The sequence below is a fragment of the Lagenorhynchus albirostris genome, chromosome 20 (genome assembly GCF_949774975.1).
Source record: "Lagenorhynchus albirostris chromosome 20, mLagAlb1.1, whole genome shotgun sequence".
NCBI classification, from domain to species: domain Eukaryota; kingdom Metazoa; phylum Chordata; class Mammalia; order Artiodactyla; family Delphinidae; genus Lagenorhynchus; species Lagenorhynchus albirostris.
In genome coordinates, this window is record NC_083114.1 from 26,737,367 (window position 1) to 26,757,841 (window position 20,475).

At 36.8% G+C, this 20,475-nt stretch overlaps 1 protein-coding gene across 2 annotated transcripts in view; it reads left to right on the forward strand.

The window, feature by feature from the left end:
- Positions 1–20,475, forward strand: part of STXBP4 (syntaxin binding protein 4) — a 183,742-nt gene that overhangs the window by 9,627 nt on the left and 153,640 nt on the right. The window contains exons 2-4 of one of the 2 annotated variants that reach the window (XM_060133833.1): positions 1,989–2,065; positions 2,545–2,672; positions 6,603–6,735. In XM_060133833.1, coding sequence (XP_059989816.1) covers positions 2,626–2,672; positions 6,603–6,735 — 180 coding nt within the window. In that variant the 5' untranslated portion in view covers positions 1,989–2,065; positions 2,545–2,625. The remainder of the gene's footprint in view (positions 1–1,988; positions 2,066–2,544; positions 2,673–6,602; positions 6,736–20,475) is intronic. The other variant, XM_060133834.1, reaches the window with a different exon arrangement.

Here is a 20,475-nt window from a genome sequence, read left to right on the forward strand (position 1 = left end):
ACTGAAATTTCATTTTAATAGTTTGAAGTAGAAAAAAAATTAAATGACACTATATGGAATCTATTATAGAATTTAACAATGACATATCCATTATACTTGGATATGTTCCATGACCTGGGGACCCAGTGCCCAGCTAAGACAAATCACTACTGCATGGGGATCTTACTCACTTTGGTAACACTGTGAAGACAGCCCAGTTTTTTACATCTCCCTTAATCCTCATGGCAACCCTTTTAGCTAGGTGTTATTATTCCTACCTTAATATGAAGAGATGCCAGGAGGTTAGGTAACTCTTCTAAGGCTGTATGGCTAGCATATAGCGGTATTGCCATTTGAACTCAGCTTTGTTTTACTTAAAGCTAATGGATTTTTCATGATATTAAATAAGATAAATACATTTGAAATACTTAGCACAGTGTGTGACACATGGTGCCAATAGATGGTAGTTGCTATTATTATTGTTATATCAAAACTTCCTCACTGAAGGTTTGGGAATCTGCTCCATTCTGCTATATTATTAAAGCAGTCTATAATGAACTTATAAAAACTTACTTTTAGAATTGAACTCTCTTCTACCGCTGCATTAGTCTTGTGGACCACTGCAGCAGCTCTTGACTCTGAGTCATTACTCTGACAAGCCCTAGGATTGTAAGCTCTTCCCTCAAGTTTCCCCTCCTTCCCCCATGGGGTACTGAGTAACCTTCTTGCTTCCTGGCCATCAGACTCTTGCTGCTGACAGCGCTTGGTGGCTTCATTTCCCTGCTACTGTTGATCTGTGTGCTCCCACTGTTTCTGTTGCTTGCTACCACAGGGGCTGTGAAAGTTGAAGCAGGTTTTTAACACCCAGACCAGTGATACAATTCTGTGTTAGGATCCCAGAAGGTTGTCGGCTCTTTCTTCAGAGTCCATTTAATTTATTGACAGAAGAATCTAGGATTTCTCTCACATAAGTAGTTGGAGAAGAGATGGGATAATCCCCTTGATTTTAGTTCTCCACCTCAGTTTCACTGTCCCTAGTACTTTGGGTTCCTGAGTCCCCAACCTCTCTGGGATTCTACAAGATACGTTCCTCAACATCTCTAGCTGTTTTTTAGGCCAGAATTTTGCCATGAATCAGTTATGGTGTGCTGAGTTAGCGATTGCCCCTCAGCTTCTTAGAGGTATAGCATGCCACCTCTGTTTACCCCAGTACACCATACAAGTATTACCATTTTCTATATGTGTGCTCAAACTTAAAAGTGTTTACAAAGCCTTTCCCTAGCTTTCAGCTTCTTCAGGCCTCCTTTATCAATTATCGTCCTACCAGCTATTTTTTGTCTTCCAGAAATTTATTGAAACTTTTCATCTCATGGCTCTTCTTTCAGTTTTTCTCTAACATTATGAGTTTATACTGTTTGTAACCCTTTACTTTTATATTAGTGGGCTCTTGGAGGAAAAGAAGATACATGCCAAGGTCAAGCTGCCATTTTTAACTGAAAATTGGATTTTTAGAAAAAATTTAACTTTACTAGGGTATAATTGATTTATAACAAACAGCACATATTTATAGTGAGACAGTTTGGTGAGTTTTGACATGTGTATCCATTTGTAAAACCATCACTACTACCTACTGTACCTTTGAAGAAACTGATGCTTGGAGAAGCCTAGAAGCTCAGATTGGAATGCAGGTCTGTCTGATGTCAAGTTCCATGCTGTGGGCTCTGAAGCCTGAGTTCTAGTTGGGAAAGAAACCATTGACTATTTCTCATTTGTATAGGGAAAGTACACAATCTCTCTGAATCTAGCTACTCATTGCTTTAATAAGAGAGCTGTGCTAAATGATCCTAAGGTCTTTTTCAACTTCAGGTTTCTATACTTTATGTTTCTTATACAGAAGTGGTAAATCTGTTCAAATACAGTTTTTAAATTAAATGAAACTGCACTATTCTCTATAATTTTCACAGTGGAGCTATATGAGACATTAAAATAATATTTTTTTCTTTTTATAGGAAAGTATTTAAGAAGCTCATGGAGTAATATGAGTCAGAGTAATATAGGATCTGCAGGAAGTCCCTCAAGATAGTTGGTGAGACAGTAGGAATTTGTGTTTTCTTCAAAGTGTATTGTATAATTATTTTGCAGACATTCTGACTGTAAAATTCCTAGCCTTGTGCTCACAAGAGACATTTTCCTCAGTCTTTTATTATTATGTGTTTTTTAAGCTTAGTAACGGTGGAAGCTATAATAGTTACCTAAAGCTTAACTGTATTCTTCATTTCTACTAGAATATACAGATTTTTATATAGCTATAGATATTAATAATGATATAGATATAGTCCTATAGCTCTATCTAGCTTTCTATCTACAGAACTGCCTTTACATTTCTCAGATATTATCAGCAATGACTAAAATGCCATAGCTCAATATATATAAAATACCTCTATCATCTATACACAGGCACATATTGTTTACATGCCAAGTATATGTAATGTTTTTATGCACAGTTAAAATCAAATTTGACTGTTCTAAGACATGACAGTTTATTTTCTACTTCTCCAATCTTAGGAAAAGAAGAATTTATAGACTCTTCGTCAAGATCTTCATTTATACAGCTGTTAAATCCAAGGCTACAGTAGTGGTGAAACCATGAATAAAAATACATCTGCTGTAGTATCATCCGGTCTACTTGAAAAGTAATTGCTAAATTAAATTTAATATGTTTTGAACTATCATAGTTTAAAATATGTAGGGCTTCCCTGGTGGCGCAGTGGTTGGGAGTCCGCCTGCCGATGCAGGGGACGCGGGTTCGCGCCCCGTTCCGGGAAGATCCCGCATGCCGCGGAGCGGCTGGGCCCGTGAGCCATGGCCGCTGAGCCTGCGTGTCCGGAGCCTGTGCTCCTCAACCGGAGAGGCCGCAACAGTGAGAGGCCCGCGTACCGCAAAAAAAAAAAAAAAAAAAATATGTAGAATATTAATGAACATTTGGTGGAAAGTTTTATACAGCTACCTACCTGTGGTCTAAGATAGTGGTAATGAAAAGGTTGATCAGAGCTTTCTGTGTAAATCAGGGTAAAGGACAATTATGCATTCTCTTTTAGAATTATTTATATAGACTGCTTTTTAAAAATTTGATCTGATTTTTTAAATACCTAAAATATTTTATAATTCCAGTATAAAAATAACAATGTTAAGATTAACATTTGCTGACTAACAAACCAGCTCAAAATACCTTGAAACAAGCAAGCATTTATTCTTCCTCATGATTCTGTGAACAGTTCTTCTGGGCTGCACCAGATCACGTAGGGTGGCCTCATTGACATGTTCTGGGGCCTCATCTAGGAAGGCTGGATAGCTGAAGTCTCTTTCAACTTGGTGTCTCATCTTCCAGGCAGCTAGCTCAGACTTTTTCACGTGGTGGTAGAATGGTTCCCAGCAACAAAACACAAGTGTTTTTCAAATGTCTGTTTTCCTCACATTTGCTTATGCACCATTGGCTAAAGCAATTTAGATAACTAAGTCCAAATTCAAGGTCTAGAGTTACAGACTTTACTTTTTAATGGAAGGAACAGTAAAGTCACATTCCTGGGGGCATGCAGACAGAGACGAGAAGAATTGGCCGTTTTGCAAACATGTAACACACATATAACAAGGTATATTTGGAGAAGTCCTGCTTTCAGTCTTGTCTTTCACTCTGTGCCTTCATTCCTCCTATAAATAGCCATCTTTATTCTTAGTTCTTTTTCATTGTTTCTTTTTGCATAAGCAAATACATATCCATATAAATATATATGCATGTGATATATATATGTGTGTATATAATTATATTTTTTCTCAAAGTTATTATTTATTCTGTATATAGTTCCACTCTATAGACATTCTTCTACTCTTGCTTACATAGTAAACAAGTGTTCACCAGCCCTTTGACTCAGGTTTGAAGATCTTCCCTGCAGAAGGGTGTCAGGTTAGTTAAACTCAAGGTATCTTTCTCTGATGCCTCCTCCTGGGAGCAGTGGAAAGCTCCAGTCTCATAGAGATATAAGCCAGGCCCAGCTGTTGGTAGGTGAAGAGCTCTGTCTACAGAGCTCCATGCATTGATGTTGAACAGTTTTACTCTGTGTGACAGCACAGAGTTTTATCCAACTACTTAGGGCAAAATCAAGTTCATGAGAAAGTAGCATATGACCAAGGCAAAATGTTCCAAAACACCCAGGAGTCAGCTCCCAGGCTCCACTTGGCAGTGCATTCTTAACAAAAAGGTAGCATATTATATATAGTGTTTTGACCAGACTTTTTTTTAACTTAAAATTATACCCTGGTGATCACTTCATATCAATTTATAAAGATCTTCCTTGTACCTTGTTGTAACTGTATAGTATTCTGTTCTTAATATACCATAGTTTATTCATCCAGTACCTTATTGATGGACATTTGAATTGTTTGCTATTTTTGGTGATCGCAAATTATGCCAAATGACGAACCTAGTATACAAGTCATTTGTATTTCTTGCCAGAGTATCTTTGGGAAAGGTTCCTAGAAAGGGGATTGTTGGATCAGAAGGTAAAGTTAGAGACTACCAAATCCCCTCTTTAGGGGTTATGCCATTTTGCATTACCACCAACAATGTAAAAGAGTACCTCTTTCCTAAAGCCTTGTCTTATATTGTGAAAGTTCTAAATTTACGTTGATCTGATAGGTGAAAAGCAGTGTCTCTGCCTGGTTTTGTTTGTTTGTTTGTTTTGTTTTGTTTTGTTTTGTGTGTTTTTTTTTTTGTGGTATGCAGGCCTCTCACTGTTGTGGCCTCTCCCGTTGTGGAGCACAGGCTCCGGACGCGCAGGCTCAGCGGCCATGGCTCACGGGCCCAGCCGCTCCGCGGCATGTGGGATCTTCCCGGATCGGGGCACGAACGCGTGTCCCCTGCATCGGCCGGCGGACTCTCAACCACTGCACCACCTGGGAAGCCCAGCAGAACTATTTTTAATAGACAAAAAAAAAAAAAAAAAAAGGAAGTAATATAAATTCTTAACAATGAGGGAATTTTAAAGTAAGGTCCTAGCAAGTAAATACACTGCTGTGTTAATAATAGATACTGTGTGTTGGGATTAGAAAAGGAGGGATCCCTTACTGAAATAACATATGCTGGAGATCATGTGTGTCCCCATTGAAGGAAATTGACATTTAGAGGGTTTAAGAGGTTATTGGAGGTGCTTAATGAGGACCTTTGTCCCCTTTCTTCATCTTGCCCTTTTCTAGGCTTCACCCCTTTACGTCCTTGCAGTCTAAATCTCCTGTCAAGAATGGACTGAGGTTCTGAAATCTGACTGTAGAACATTTCCTGCCTTTTTTTCCTAGCTAATTGACTATTACCCTAGTATCCCCAGATAGGCCCTCCAACCCTAGAGCTGAATTCAATATAATGCAACCCTAAAGGATGTGCTATATAAAGGGCAAAATATTCAAAAACAGGGAGTTTTGTAAGTTTTTTTAAAATTTTTAATTTCTTTCATTCTACTTTTTTATGATTTAACTTTTGAATACAAGTCTTCTTAAAGATATAGTCAGAACTTCTATGGCAGAAGTTAAGAAAATTTTTTTAAAGCTATAATCATATGTAAGATATGAAGTAACTCTTTTAAAGAGCGGTTTCCGTGTTTTGGCACGTTTGAAGACAGCTGGAAGTCCTATATTCAACAATGGCTTTAATGCACCAGTGAAGTAGACCTTAGACCATACTTTGTCTCTGGAGTTAGACAGACTGCCCTCACATTGTTGTTCTCCAGCTTCGTAACCTTGGGCCACCAAGTTAACCTGCCCAGATTTGGGTTCTTTTAGAAAAATGAGGGTAATCATCATAGGGATTTTATAAATATTAGTTGAACGGCCTAATGTATATATATTGCTTGGCACAACACCCACTACACAAGTAAGCAGACGGCCCTGAGCTTCATTTCATGCTTTATTCAAGTTCTCTTGGAACAGTAAAAGTGTCTGCTCTGACCACTGTTTAGAAACACAACTGAGGTGAAGGGGGGAGAGTACCTTTTGCAGAATTCTTTTAACAGTTCCTTCTTTTCTAATGGCATCACTTTTATGTCTGGCAGAAATTGCAGCTGAAGCAAGTGATTTGTACAAGGAAAATACTCTTTCTAAATTAAAAAGATAAACTGCATTTTTTTGAGATTCAAATGAAGGTCATATTTATTTTGCTTTAAGTGGCCAAAAACATGTCTTTTAAAGTCACTTACCTAATTCATTAAAGTATTTTGTTTTGGAATCCTTCAGTGTAGTCAAAATAATCAGTTAAAACTAAGTCTCTTCAGTCACCTTTAATAAATCTTTAAAGTTGTTTAAACAATATTTTTAAAGTATTTTCTACTCCAAAGAAATAAGCATTATTGCAGTAATTTCTTGTACTGTTTGGCTGTTTTATAGAAAAACTAAAATTAGAGCTAAGAAAATTCATTTGATTGCTTTTGTATGATCATACTTTTTAAAATGTCGTTGCTAGTGTGTACGGAGTATTCTGAGTTGTCTAGTTCTAAGAATTTGATTTACCAAACAGTTTAAAGAAAAAGTAGGTGCCCATCTCTAGGCTAACCTGTGCATGCTACTTTACTTTATCTTAGGGATCCTGCCTTTCAGATGATTACAGTTACCAAGGAGACAGGCCTTGGTCTGAAGATCCTAGGAGGAATTAACCGGAATGAAGGTCCCTTGGTATATATTCAGGAAATCATGCCTGGAGGAGACTGTTATAAGGTAAAAATGAAAATAAAAATAACCCTTCACCTAAAAGACAAAACCACTAGTTATGAGGTGTGTTTTCCTATATCATCAGTAAAATTTTTAATTTTTTTTTTTGTGATGGTGTATACATCTAGGAAGTAGAAAGAATTAACATTTTGACTAATAAGACAGAGAAACATTTAAGCATGCATTAAGCTAAGGAAGAATAATCTCAAATTTTACTTTTTTTTTTAACTTTTTATTTTATATTGGAGTATAACCGATTAACAATGTTGTGATAGTTTCAGGTGCACAGCAAAGCAACTTAGCCCTACAAGTACATGTATCCATTCTCCCCCAGACTCCCCTCCCATCCAGGCTGCCACATAACATTGAGCAGAGTTCTCTGTGCTTTAAATATAGCAGTGTGTACATGTCAATCCCAAACCCCTTAACTATAACTTCCCTCCACCCTTCTCCCCTGTAACCATAAGTTCATTCTCTAAGTCTATGAGTCTGTTTCTCTTTTGTAAATATGTTCATTTGTATCATTTCTTTTTAGTTTCCACAAATAAGCAATAACACAAGATATTTCTCTTTCTCTTTCTGATTTACTTCACTCAGTATGACAATCTCTATGTCCATCCATGTTGCTGCAAATGACATTCTTTCATTCTTTTTTATGACTGAGTAATATTCCATTGTATATATGTATCACATCTTCTTTATCCATACCTCTGTCGATGGACATGTAGGTTGCTTCCATGTCTTGGCTATTGTAAACAGTACTGCAATGAACATTGGGGTGCATGTATCCTTTCCGACCATGTTTTTCTCCAGATATATGCTCAGGAGTGGGATTGCAGGGTCATATGTTAGCTGTGTTTTTAGTTTTTTAAGGAACCTCCATAATGTTCTCTATAGTGGCTGTACCATTTTACATTCCCACCAGCAGTGTAGGAGGATTCCCTTCTCTCCACGCCCTCTCCAGCATTTATTGTTCGTGGATTTTTGATGATAGCCATTTTGACTGGTGTGAGGTGATATCTCACTAGTTTTGATTTGCATTTCTCTAATCATTAGTGATGCTGAACATTTTTTCATGTGCCTCTTGGCCATTCGTATGTCTTCCTTGGAAAAATGTCTGTTTAGGTCTTCTGCCCATTTTTTGATTGGGTTGTTTGTTTTGATGATATTAAGCCACATGGGCTGTTTATAGATTTTGGAGGCTAATCCTTTGTCAGTCACATCATTTGCAAGTATTTTCTCCCACTCTGTGGGTTGTCTTTTCGTTTTGGTTATGGTTTCCTTTGCTGTGCAAAAGCTTTTGAGTTTAATTAGGTGCCATTTGTTTATTTTTGTTCTTATTTCCATTTCTCAGGGAGACAGATTGGAAAATATATTGCTGCGATTTATGTCAGAGAGTGTCCTGCCCTGCCTATGTTTTCCTCTAGGACTTTTATAGTGTCCAGTCTCACATTTAGGTCTTTAAAACATTTTGAGCTTATTTTTGTGTATAGTGTTAAAGAATGATCTAATTTCATTTTTTTTTACATGTAGCTGTCCAGCTTTCCCAACACCATTTGTTGAAGAGAATGTCTTTCCACCATTGTATTGTCTTGCCTCCTTTGTCATAGATTCATTGACCATAGATGCGTGGGTTTATTTCTGGGCTTTCTATCCTGTTCCATTGATCTATAGTTCTACTTTTGTGCCAGTACCATACTGTTTTGATTACTATAGCTTTTTAGTATAGTCTGAAGTCAGGGAGCCTGATTCCTCCAGCTCCATTTTTCTTTCTCAAGATTGCTTTGGCTTTTCAGGGTCTTTTGTGTCTCCATACAAATTTTAACATTTTTTGTTCTAGTTCTGTGAAAAATGACATTGGTAATTTGATAAGAATTGCATTGAATCTGGAGATTGCCTTGGGAAGTATAGTCATTTTGACAATATTGATTCTTCCAGTCCAAGAACATGGTATATCTTTCCATCTGTTCGTGTCATCTGTGATTTCTTTCATCAGCGTCCTATAGTTTTCGGAGTGCCAGTCTTTTGTCTCCTTAGGCAGGTTTATTCCTAGGTATTTTATTCTTTTTGATGCAATGGTAAATGGGATTGTTTCTTGAATTTCTCTTTCTGATCTTTCATTATTAGTGTATAGAAATGCAACAGATTTCTGTGTGTTAATTTTGTAGCCTGCAAATTTACCAAATTCATTGGTGAGCTGTAGTAGTTTTCTGGTAATGTCTTTAGGATTTTCTATGTATCTGCAAACAGTGACATTTTCACTTCTTATTTTCCAATTTGGATTCCTTTTATTTCTTTTTCTTCTCTGATTGCTGTAGCTAGGACTTCCAAAACTATGTTGGATAAAAGTGGTGAGGGTGGGCATCCTTGCCTTATTACTGATCTTAGAGGAGATGATTTCAACTTTTCACCATTGAGTATGATGCTTGATGTGGGTTTGTCATATATGGCCTTTGTTATTTTGAGGTAGGTTCCCTCTATGCCCACCTTCTGGAAAGTTTTTATCATAAATCAGTGTTGAATTTTGTCAAAAGTTTTTTCTGCATCTATTGAGGTGATCGTATGGTTTTTATTCTTTACTGTGTTGGTGTAGTGTATGATGCTGATTGATTTGCGGATATTGAAAAATCCTTGCATTCCTGGGATAAATCCCACTTGATCATTGTGTATGATCCTTTTAATGTATTGTTGGATTCAAATTGCTATTCTTTTGTTGAGGATTTTTGTGTCTATGTTCATCAGTGATATTGGCCTGTAATTTTCTCTTTTAATGGTATCTTTGTCTTGTTTTGGTATCAGGGTGATGATGATCTCATAGAATGAATTCAGGAGTTTTCCTTCCTCTGCCATTTTTTTGGAAGAGTTTCAGAAGGATAGACGTTAGCTCTTCTGTAAATGTTTGATAGACTTTGCCCATGAAGCCATCAGGTCCTGCACTTTTGTTTGTTGGGAGTTTTTTAATTACAGTTTCAATTTCAGTGCTTGTGATTGATCTCTTCATATTTTCTAATTCTTCCTGGATCAGTCTTGGGAGACTGTACCTTTCTAAGAATTTGTCCATTTCTTCCAGGTTGTCCATATTATTGGCATACTGTTGCATATAGTAGTCTCTTATGATCCTTTGTATTTCTGTGGTGTCAGTTATAACTTCTCTGTTTTTATTTCTAATTTTGTTAATTTGAGTCCTCTCCCTTTTTTCTTGAGTCTGGCTAAAGGCTTATCAATTTTGTTTATCGTTTCAAACAACCAGCTTTTAGTTTCATTGAACCTTGCTATTGTCTTCTTTCTTTCTTTATTTCTGATCTGATCTTTATGATTCCTACTCTGATCTTTATGACTTCTTTCCTTCTACTAACTTTCGGTTTTGTTTGTTGTTCTTTCTCTAGTTGCTTTAGGTATAAGGTAGGTTGTTTATTTGAGATTTTTCTTGTTTCCTGAGGTAAGACTGTATTGCTATAAACTTTCCTCTTAGAACTGCTTTGGCTGTATCCCATATGTTTTGGATCATTGTGTTTTCATTTCCATTTGTCTCTAGGTATTTTTTGATTTCCTCTTTGATTTCTTCAGTGATCCATTAGTTGTTTAGTAGCATATTGTTTAGCCTTCACATGTTTGTGTTTTTTATAGTTTTTTGTTCTTGTAGCTTATTTCTAATTTCGTAGCATTGTGGTCAGAAAAGATTCTTGATATGATTTCATTTTCTTAAATTTACAGAGGCTTGCTTTGTGGCCGAGGATGTGGTCAGTCTTGGAGAATGTTCCGTGTACACTTGAGAAGCATGTGTATTCTTCTGCTTTTGGATAGAGTGCTCTATAAATATCAATTAAGTCCATCTGGTCTAACGTATCATTTAAGTAAGACCTGTGTTTCTTTATTGATTTTCTGTCTGGATGATCTGTCTGTTGATGTAAGTGGGGTGTTAAAGCCCCCCACTATTATTGTGTTACTGTCAATTACTCCCTTTGTGGCTGTTAGTATTTGCCTTATATATTGAAGTGCTCCTATGTTGGGTGTATATGTGTTTACAATTGCTATATCTTCTTCTTGGATTGATCCCTTGATTGTTATGTAGTGTCCTTCTTTGTCTCTTATAACAGTCTTTATTTTTAAGTCTATTTCTATGGATATGAGTAGTGCTACTCCAGCTTTCTTTTGATTTCCATTTGCATGGAATACCTTCTTCCATCCCCTCACTTTCAGTCTGTATGTGTCCCTAGGTCTGAAGTGGATCTCTTGTAGACAGCATATATACGGGTCTTGTTTTTGTATCCATTCAGCCAGTCTGTGTCTTTTGGCACATTTAATCCATTTACATTTAAGGTAATTATTGATATATGTGTTCCTATTGCCATTTTCTTAATTGTTTTGGGTTTGTTTTTGTAGGTCTTTTTTCTTTTCTTTCTCTTTTGTTTTCTTCTGATGATCATATTTAGTGTTGTTTGGTTGTTTTTTTTTCTTTTTCTGTGTGTATCTATTGTAGTTTCTGAGTTTGCTGTTCCCATGAGGTTTTGATATAGTAGTCTATATATGTACAAGGTTGTTTTATGTTGCTAGTCTTTTCCCTGCCTAGAGGAATTCCTTTAGCATTTGTTGCAAAGCTGGTCTGGTGGTGCTGAATTCTCTTAGCTTTTGCTTGTCTGTAAAGCTTTTGATTTCTCCATCAAATCTGAATGAGAGCCTTGCTGGGTAGATATTCTTGGTTGTAGGTTCTTCCCTTTCATCACTAAATATATCGTGCCACTCCCTTCTGGCTTGCAGAGTTTCTGCTGAGAAATCAGCTGTTAACCTTATGGGAGTTCCCTTATATGTTATTTGTCATTTTTCCCTTGTTGCTTTTAATAATTTTGCATCTTTAATTTTTGTCAATTTGATTACTATGTGTCTCGACCTGTTTCTCCTTGGGTTTATCCTACCTGGGACTCTCTATGCTTCCTGGACTTTGGTGGCTATTTTCTTTCCCATGTTTGGGAAGTTTTCAACTATAATCTCTTCAAATATTTTCTCGGGTCCTTTCTCTCTCTCTTTTCCTTCCGGGACCCCTATAATCCAATGTTGGTGCATTTAATGTTGTCCTAGAGGTCTCTTAGGCTGTTTTCACTTCTTTTCTTTCTTTTTTCCATATTCTGTTCCACAGCAGTGATTTCCACCATTCTGTCTTCCAGGTCACTTATCCATTCTTCTGCCTCAGTTATTCTGCTATTGATTCCTTCTAGTGTATTTTTCATTTCAGTTATTGCATTGTTCATCTCTGTTTGTTTGTTCTTTAATTCTTCTAGGTCTTTGTTAAACATTTCTTGCATCTTCTTGATCCTTGCCTCCATTCTTTTTATAAGGTCCTGGATCATCTTCACTACCATTATTCTGAATTCTTTTTCTGGAAGGTTGCCTATATCCACTTCATTTAGTTGTTTCTCTGGGGTTTTATCTTTTTCCTTCATCTGGGACATAATCCTCTGCCTTTTCATTTTGTTTATCTTTCTGTGACTGTGGTTTTTGTTCCACAGGCTGCAGGATTGTAGTTCTTCTTGCTTCTGCTGTCTGTCCTCTGGTGGATGAGTCTAAGAGGCTTATGCAAGCTTCCTGATGGGAGGGACTGGTGGTGTGTAGAGCTGCCTGTTGCTCTGGTGGGTACAGCTCAGTAAAACTTTAATCCACTTGTCAGCTGATGGGTGGGGCTGTGTCCCCTCCCTGTTGGTTGTTTGGCCTGAGGAGACCAAGCACTGGAGCCTACAGGCTCTATTTTAGGGCTAATGGCAGACTCCGGGAGGGCTCATGCCCATGAGTACTTCCCAGAACTTCTGCTGCCAGTGTCCTTGTCCCCGTGGTGAGCCACCGCTGCCCCCTGCCTGTGCAGGAGACCCTCCAACACTAGCAGGTAGGTCTGGTTCAGTCTCCTGTGTTGTCACTGCTCCTTCCCCCTGGGTCCTGGTGCACACAAGACTTTGTGTGTACACTCCAAGAGTAGAGTCCCTGTTTCCCCCAGTCCTAAGTCCTGCAATCAAATCCTGCTGGCCTTCAAAGTCTGATTCTCTGGGAATTCCTCCTCCCGTTGCTAGACCCCCAGGTTGGGAAGCCTGATGTGGGGCTCATAACCTTCACTCCAGTGCATGGAGTTATGTGGTATAATTGTTCTCCAATTTGTGAGTCACCCACCCAGCAGTTATGGGATTTGATTTTATAATGATTGCACCCCTCCTATCATCTCACTGCAGCTTCTCCTTTGTCTTTGCCTGTGGGGTATCTTTTTTGGTGAGTTCCATTGTCTTCCTGTCGATGATTGTTCAGTAGTTAGTTGTGATTCCTGTGCTCTCGCAAGAGGGAGTTAGCACACGTCCTTCTACTCCGCCATCTTGAACCAATCTCAGTAAATTTTTAATATTAACTGAATGTTCACTGTGACCATTTCTTAGTGAAAGATACAGAGGGATTGGAAGATAGACCTTTATACTCGTGGCATTTTAACCTAATAAATGAATAGGAAATAAATATGAAAGTAGCAGATTTCAAGCTGTAAATAATTGTTATATATTTTTAATTATATACTGTTCAAATTTTATTTTAAGTCTGGCTGAGAGAGGTTATATTTGAAGACATGTTATCTATTCACTGCTCCCAGTTAGGTTTAACTTAGATCAGTTAAAGTACTTCATTTAGCCTCTTCTAAATGCAAAACAAAACAAAACAAACAGAGCAAATAAAATCCACTCACTTCTGAATTTGCAGTAATTCTTGTTGAATTCGTTAATTATGCCAGTCACTAGTAGCCCATATGAGAAATTAGATTTAGAATTAAGACTAGAAAATATCTATTTTAGGAGTTAGAAAACCTTACTGTCCTCTTCACTGTAAGAAATATGTAAAGCATGAGTTCCTTTTTGCTCTGGTTGTTAGGAAGCTCAGATCCATATTTGAAGCACTTAGTTAACAAATTGGTTACTATATTTTCATGCTCATTTCTCTTGAATTTTATTTGCTATTTCTGTTTTACTAATATGATTCTACATGCCTTTTGTTGAAAATTGCCTCCCTTTTTGGAGAGATGTAGGACATAAAGAATTTAATAAAACATTCTATTAATATCAAGCTATGTAACATGAGAAGTGATACCCTTATAAAGTCTGTTTATATTGTCATTGTCCTATTCTAGTTGTTTTGGTTGAATAAATAGTCCTACCCTTACCCCCACCCCGATTCCTACACCAAACACTGTTTAGAAAGCAGTTTGTTTATTCAATTGGATTTTTTTCCTTGTTAGAAAAAAAAATCAGTTTAACCAGTAACTTCCAAAACAGTAGATTTAAATTGTTTCAATCTTGCTGAGATAATAAGGTTTCCTCCAAATACACTTACCAAGTGGTAAGTATTATACAATAAGCATAGGGTATTATAATGATATAATTTTTGGCTATTGAATTTAATTTATTAACTAAGAGCATACTTAAATGCTAAATTTAAACAAATTCAAACAAACGAAAAACAAAATTTTTCTTGTAAGAATTGAGATGTACTACTTTAGTTTTAAAGCTGAGATATATCTCTGTGTGTGTGTGTGTGTGTGTGTGTGTGTGTGTGTGTGTGTGTGTGTGTGTGTATTCAGTATAGCTAAGGTATTTCTTAGACTATACTTGAAGTAATGCAGTAGATCATGGTACCTAACAAGTGAAAAGAATTTACTTTTAAGACAAGCATCAATTTGTGCTTTTTTTCCCCCATGAAAAATATTTGTAGTTAAAGTAATAAATTGATAGCAGTGGTGCTGAGTGACTCATCTCCTGTCAGTGATGACAGACTAAGAAATTATACCTATAATGTATATTTTCTCTTGTTGATTTTCTGAGAATTTCATTGTTTGAAAGTGTATTAGAAAGCAAAACCATGTAATAAAGTATATTTTATATTTACCACTAGAGAGCAGCACAGAGTTATTAATGTTTTTTGACAGTATCTGGTCATGTCCAAGAGAAGAAAACAGCCAAAATAGAGAAAGGTGTAGACAGAGAAGAATAGGTAGGTTTGCAGTGCTTACATTTACTTTTGTGTTCTTCGTCGAGTTGGAGAGTTATGTACATGTTTACTCTGCAAATACAAATTAATGCAATTTTATTTAAAAAAAATTTTATGAATAGTAATAATAGAATTTACTGTATTCTAAATACTGTGTTAGGCTTGTTAATAAACTTCTAATCTGTACAAAATTTCTCCAGGTGTTTTCATGGAATAGGAAACAATGGTTCATAGGGTATCCTTATTAAGTTGCTGAACTGAGCAACTGTTAATATTTTTTAAATGCATATGAGTGCTTTCACTTGCTGTAATTTTATTTTAACATTATATTGTTTCAGAACTAATAATATAGGCAATCTCAAGTTTATAGATGGATTATATTTCATTTATATTCCCAAACTTTATAGATAGGGGATTATTGGAACGCAGGAGTTATCTTTAAGTAACCATGGTTAGCTTCTCTCCTTTATCCCAATACACACACAAAAGTATTTCTCCTCCTGGAATATATGAAATGCAACACTGGTGCAGTAACCAAAATCGTCCTGTCTCTTTGAAAAACGTATTCTGAGTTCAAACTTGGAACATATTGACACGTTTTGCTAGTTCAAATAGGAAAGAAGATTCTCCCAGCTTTAAGAGCTAGAGGTAGCCTATAGGTTGGGAACAAATATACTACGTACTGAGTTAAGGGAAATATGAAATATGGGAACTCCGAGGCCCTTTTCACCCCACCAGCCAATCCGATATCAGTTTGGAGTCTCAGTGTTAAATCTTAGATCTTTTTTGGGGGGGACACTCCTTTGACACATATCCAATTGCCTGATCAACATTTCCACTTGGATCTCTTAAAGGCATCTCAAATGCAACATGTCTGAGGCAGGACTCATGATAGTCACATCACACCTTCATCTACCCATTTCTTCCCAAACAGACTTCTTTCCAGTGTTCCCAATCTCTGTGAATGACACCTTCCAGTAGCACAAAGTCAGAAAACTAACAGCATCCTAACTACTTCCTCTCCCTTAACACCCATATCCAATTCCTTAGTACATACTGTTGACTGTTCTACCCTCAATAGCTCTTGAACCCATCAGTCTTCTTCATCTCCACTGCCATCACCATTGTTTAAACTATCATCAGTTTTTATCAGACCTCACAATAGCTTTGTCTGCTCTTATGCACCATTCCTATTTCCCTCCCAGCTATCCAACTAATACTTACTTGCCTACAAGGCTCTGTATTATGTGACTTCTGCCCTCTACTTCTCTGACTCTCCATCCCCACCTATGCTTTCAGAGTAGCATTCTTTCAGTCCCTGGAAGGGGCCTGGTTCTTTCTCATCTTATATGCTGCTCCCTCTGAGCTGCTCTGAACAGCTCCCCCCATTACTTTCAAATATCAATTCAAAGACCACTTACAAAGAGAGGTATTCCTTGTGCTTCCCCCATCCCAAGTCTAGGCCAGGTTGTTTTCCTGTCTGTGCACCTTTCCTTCATATCACCTGTCTGTGCCTGTTTCTTTCCTTCTCAGTTTATGATCATATATCAGTATCTGTGACTGTTTTACCAACTCTGCCTGAGCCACAAGTCTCAGATTATTTCCTAAGTGCAAGGATATTATCTGATTTTATTCACAATAATATCTTTAGTCCCTAGCTTGGTACCTGACACATATTAATTGCTCAATTAATACCAATGAATGAATAATCCTTTAGTCACATTTCTGAGAATTCACTGATCTGCCTGTTTACCATTCAACTGCCACCATCTGGGCTCCACACAAAAGTACCTCTTCTTCTTAGCCCTTTGTGACTGATTCTGAACCACACTTTGATTTCTCTGTTTGTTTTTTTTTGTTTCTTTGTTTTTTTTTGTTTTTTTTTTTCTTTGTTTTTTCTTTGTTTTTTTTTTTTTGTTTCTCTGCTAATACTGTAAGGACAGCAGGCAGGAATCAAAATTTTTTTCTTCAAAACTGACATATTTCATTTACCTGATTCTAGGGCACACACACACACACACACACACACACACACACACACACACATACAGTCAGCCCTCCATATCCTCGGGTTCCATATCTGTGGGTTCAACCAACCTCAAATTGAAAATATTCAGAAAAAAAAAATTCCAGAAATTTCCAAAAAGCAAACTTGAATTTGCAGCACAGGCAACTATTTACATGGCATTTACATTGTATTTACATAGCATTTACATTGCATTAGGTATGATAAGTAATCTAGAGATGCTTTAAAGTATGCAGGGAGGGTGTGCATAGGTTTCATGCAAATGTTATGCCATTTCATGTAAGGGACTTGAGCATCCATGAATTTCGGTATTCAAGGGGGTACTGGATCCACTCTCCCTCAGACACCAAGGGACTACTGTATACACATACACACACATATATATAAAACAAACATATGGGTATAGAATTACCCGTATGTAATTCTATATATCTCTATATATCTATATCTATATATCTTTTTTTTTCCCTCTCTCTAGAATCTCTGAAATTGAGATGGATCTTACAATAAATGTCATAGTATAATTGGCAGCATTTTTTCACTGGAACTGGGACCAAGGATTTTTGGATAGTTAGGACAAAGGCCTCTGGATGGCAGGGGGTAAAGAAACCAATCAATTGGTGGGAGCTAAAGCAGTAGCAGCCAAGAGGGTTCACTTTAAGATGTCACTCACTTTTCTCCTTTGCCATTACTATTTGTGTTAGAGCCACCTTAATTTCCTCAAAGTGTTTCCTGGGCCTTATTCATTTATTGTGGACCTACTGTATACCTGGCACTATGCTCAGAGATATAACCATGAAAAAGACATAGTTCTGATCAACTGAAAGAATCAATGCTGCTAATTTGGGAGTTGCTGAATTAATATACTCCAATGGAAAAAAAAAAGATATGTAAACAAATAAGGACAGTACAGAGTAAGTGCAATAATATAGATAAGTAAAAGTGCATTTGGAACAAAGAGAAGGGGACAATTAAGTAAATCTAGGGAGATGGAGAAAACTTACAGCAGAAATAATATTTGAATTTGGTTGTGAAGTTTAAATGAGAGTTCATCAGACAGAGAAGTGGCAAGGTGGGTGGTGGCATTCTAGATAGGAATTAATATGTGTAAGTGAATTAAAGTTTGAAAGACCGTGGCTGATTTGAAGAACACTTTCTGAGAATAGAATGAAGAATTTTTATGCTGAGGAGGGAAGGTAGATGATGAGGCTAGAAAAAGTAGGTTGCAGCTAGTTTTGTTGTGCTAGGTTTGGGAAGTTCAGTTCAGCTTTTCCCACAGGTGGGCAGTCATAAAGGGTTCTTAATTTGAGGAGTGGGAGGGTTAAATTTGCTTTTACTGTAAAAATTGCCTGCAACAGATATGGGATTCTGATTCAACTCACTTCAATTTAACACCTACAATGTACTAGGATTTTATATACGTTATTTATCACAGCAACCTTGTGCAATAGGTACTTATCCCCACTTCACAGCTAAAAAAATGAGTCTCATGGAGATTAAACAAATTGCCTAAATTCATGTTAATAACTGGTATTTAAAAAGTGATACTTCCATTGACTTTCATCCTTTATGAAAGTATGGGGAAGGAATCCAAAGGCTTGCAGGAGCATTCCTTAGTATTTAGGAATAATGAGTTAGAATCAGGCTGTATAAATGGTTATGGTAACACATTATTTAGAGAACTGTAATGGTCATTATAATCTGAAATGGACAGTGTTGGCAGCTTTTAATGAAAGTATGCAAGTGTTCAAGAATACATTATTATTTCAACATCTTTATAAATGTCAATGTGAAAGAATTCAGACTGAAGTTAGGTGTGTGAAAGTGCTTGGCACCTTGCCTGTCATGTTGTGTAGTTGCTCAATAAGTGCTGAACCAGAATCTAGACAGTGTGGAAGAGGCCTCTCTGAAGTTACTATCTTCACAGACACATTAATCCAGCTGGGGCAGAATTCACTGGCTTTGAATGCCAGACTTGTACAGAAATAGCTTTGTTTTAGTTTGCAGGTTCTGACTTTTAAACAGGTTCAGAAATTCACATGATCAGCTAAGATCTTATTCTAGGAGGCAAAGAAAAAAAAAAAACAACTGCTGTGAGTACTTTTTAGAAACAAAAATATATATAAACACCAGAAACCACAGTCAGAGACTTTCTTCTTCTTCTCTTCTCTGACTCTTGTCTTCCTGGAAAATGCTACTGCAGTACATGGGTGTACTTTAATATAAGATGTGTTAAATTGCCTTACTGAGAACTTTTTCCTCTGCATGGCTAATACTGTGCGGCCCAAGAGGCGAATGTGGGAGGCTTCTGTTTTCTGAAGCTTTTTCTCTGTAATTCTGTCAACCAACTGTGGTTTCTATAAGATACATGGATAGAGGAGCTGTCTCCGACAGTTTAGAATTTAGTTCCGTGTTCCTTGTAGATGAGGTTGTGCACCTCCCCTATCCCCTTCCTTAGCTTTCTTTCATTGTTTATGAATATCTAGCTAGCAATTTGTGGAGCTCAAATTTGAATTCAAATCTATCTGGTTGCCACAACTCGTGCTCTTTTTTCCTCCTCAGTCCACTGCCTCTGAAGACTGCTGCCCAACTAGAAGACAGATGAGGTGCCATCTGGCTTATAGTCCTCATTATAGAATTTTCCCTTTTCAAGGAAGTTCAATAAAAGGCAGTTTAATACCAAGAAGATTTAGATTAAAACAAAATAACCTAATATTTACTGTCCACCACCCCAATTCTAAAAGAACCTTTTTTCCCTTGTCAGTGTCCTTTAAATGCTTTGCTCCAATGAAGCAAGGCTTTCTTCATTTTTCCCTTTCTTTCCTCAAATTACTTCCAGGCTTTGGGACATAAATCAGTAGTAGAATAGTCATTACATTTCAGTTATAATCTACCTTATTAAGCTGATTCTAATGAGGAATTTTTTTTTGCAGATCCCAAATGGTCTAGAGCTGGATTTAACAATGACATTTATTTAATTTTATTTATTTATTTATTTTAAAATTAGATTTTAAGAACCTCTATTTGGCCCTTACTTCCAATGCCAGTTTTGGAATATAGAACCAAAATAAAATTCATCTGGTTAGGAACATTGTTGAGGCAAATGTCATGAGATTTCTTTTGATGGGCTGGAAAATTTCTTTTAATAATATAATATTTTATGCATACAAAGGTATATTGGAACATATATCTAACTTATGAAGAATAATGAAACAAATGCCTATGAATCCACTTAGAGTTCACCATTTGACTTATGAAGTAGAAAATTTTACTATTAAGTCTTTCTATATGTTTTCCCCCCACCCCATTGCATTCCCCACCCTCCCTCCCAGAAATAAGCACTCTCCAGAATTTTGTTCTTCCTTAATTTTTATTAGCCTTATCATTTTGCCTGTGGCAAAAAGGTTGTTTTTGTTTGTTACCATTTCACTTTAACCTTAAGGAATGAGTTATCCTCAAACTAATATTTAGCATATTAAATTGAAAGCTCTTGTACCTAAGTTTCTAAGTATAGTCTGGGTATAATTGATTTAAATGCATATATAACCAAAGTCTGTCATAAGGCTTGGGCCCAGGTAATACTGAACTGTGTTTATAAAATCTTACAAAATCAGCTCTTTCATTTTACTGAACATTTAGGATCCATATGGTAGATACTTCCTCCATATTGCTTAGCCTTTTCTAGCATTACTACTGTGTTTTATTCCCCATACATC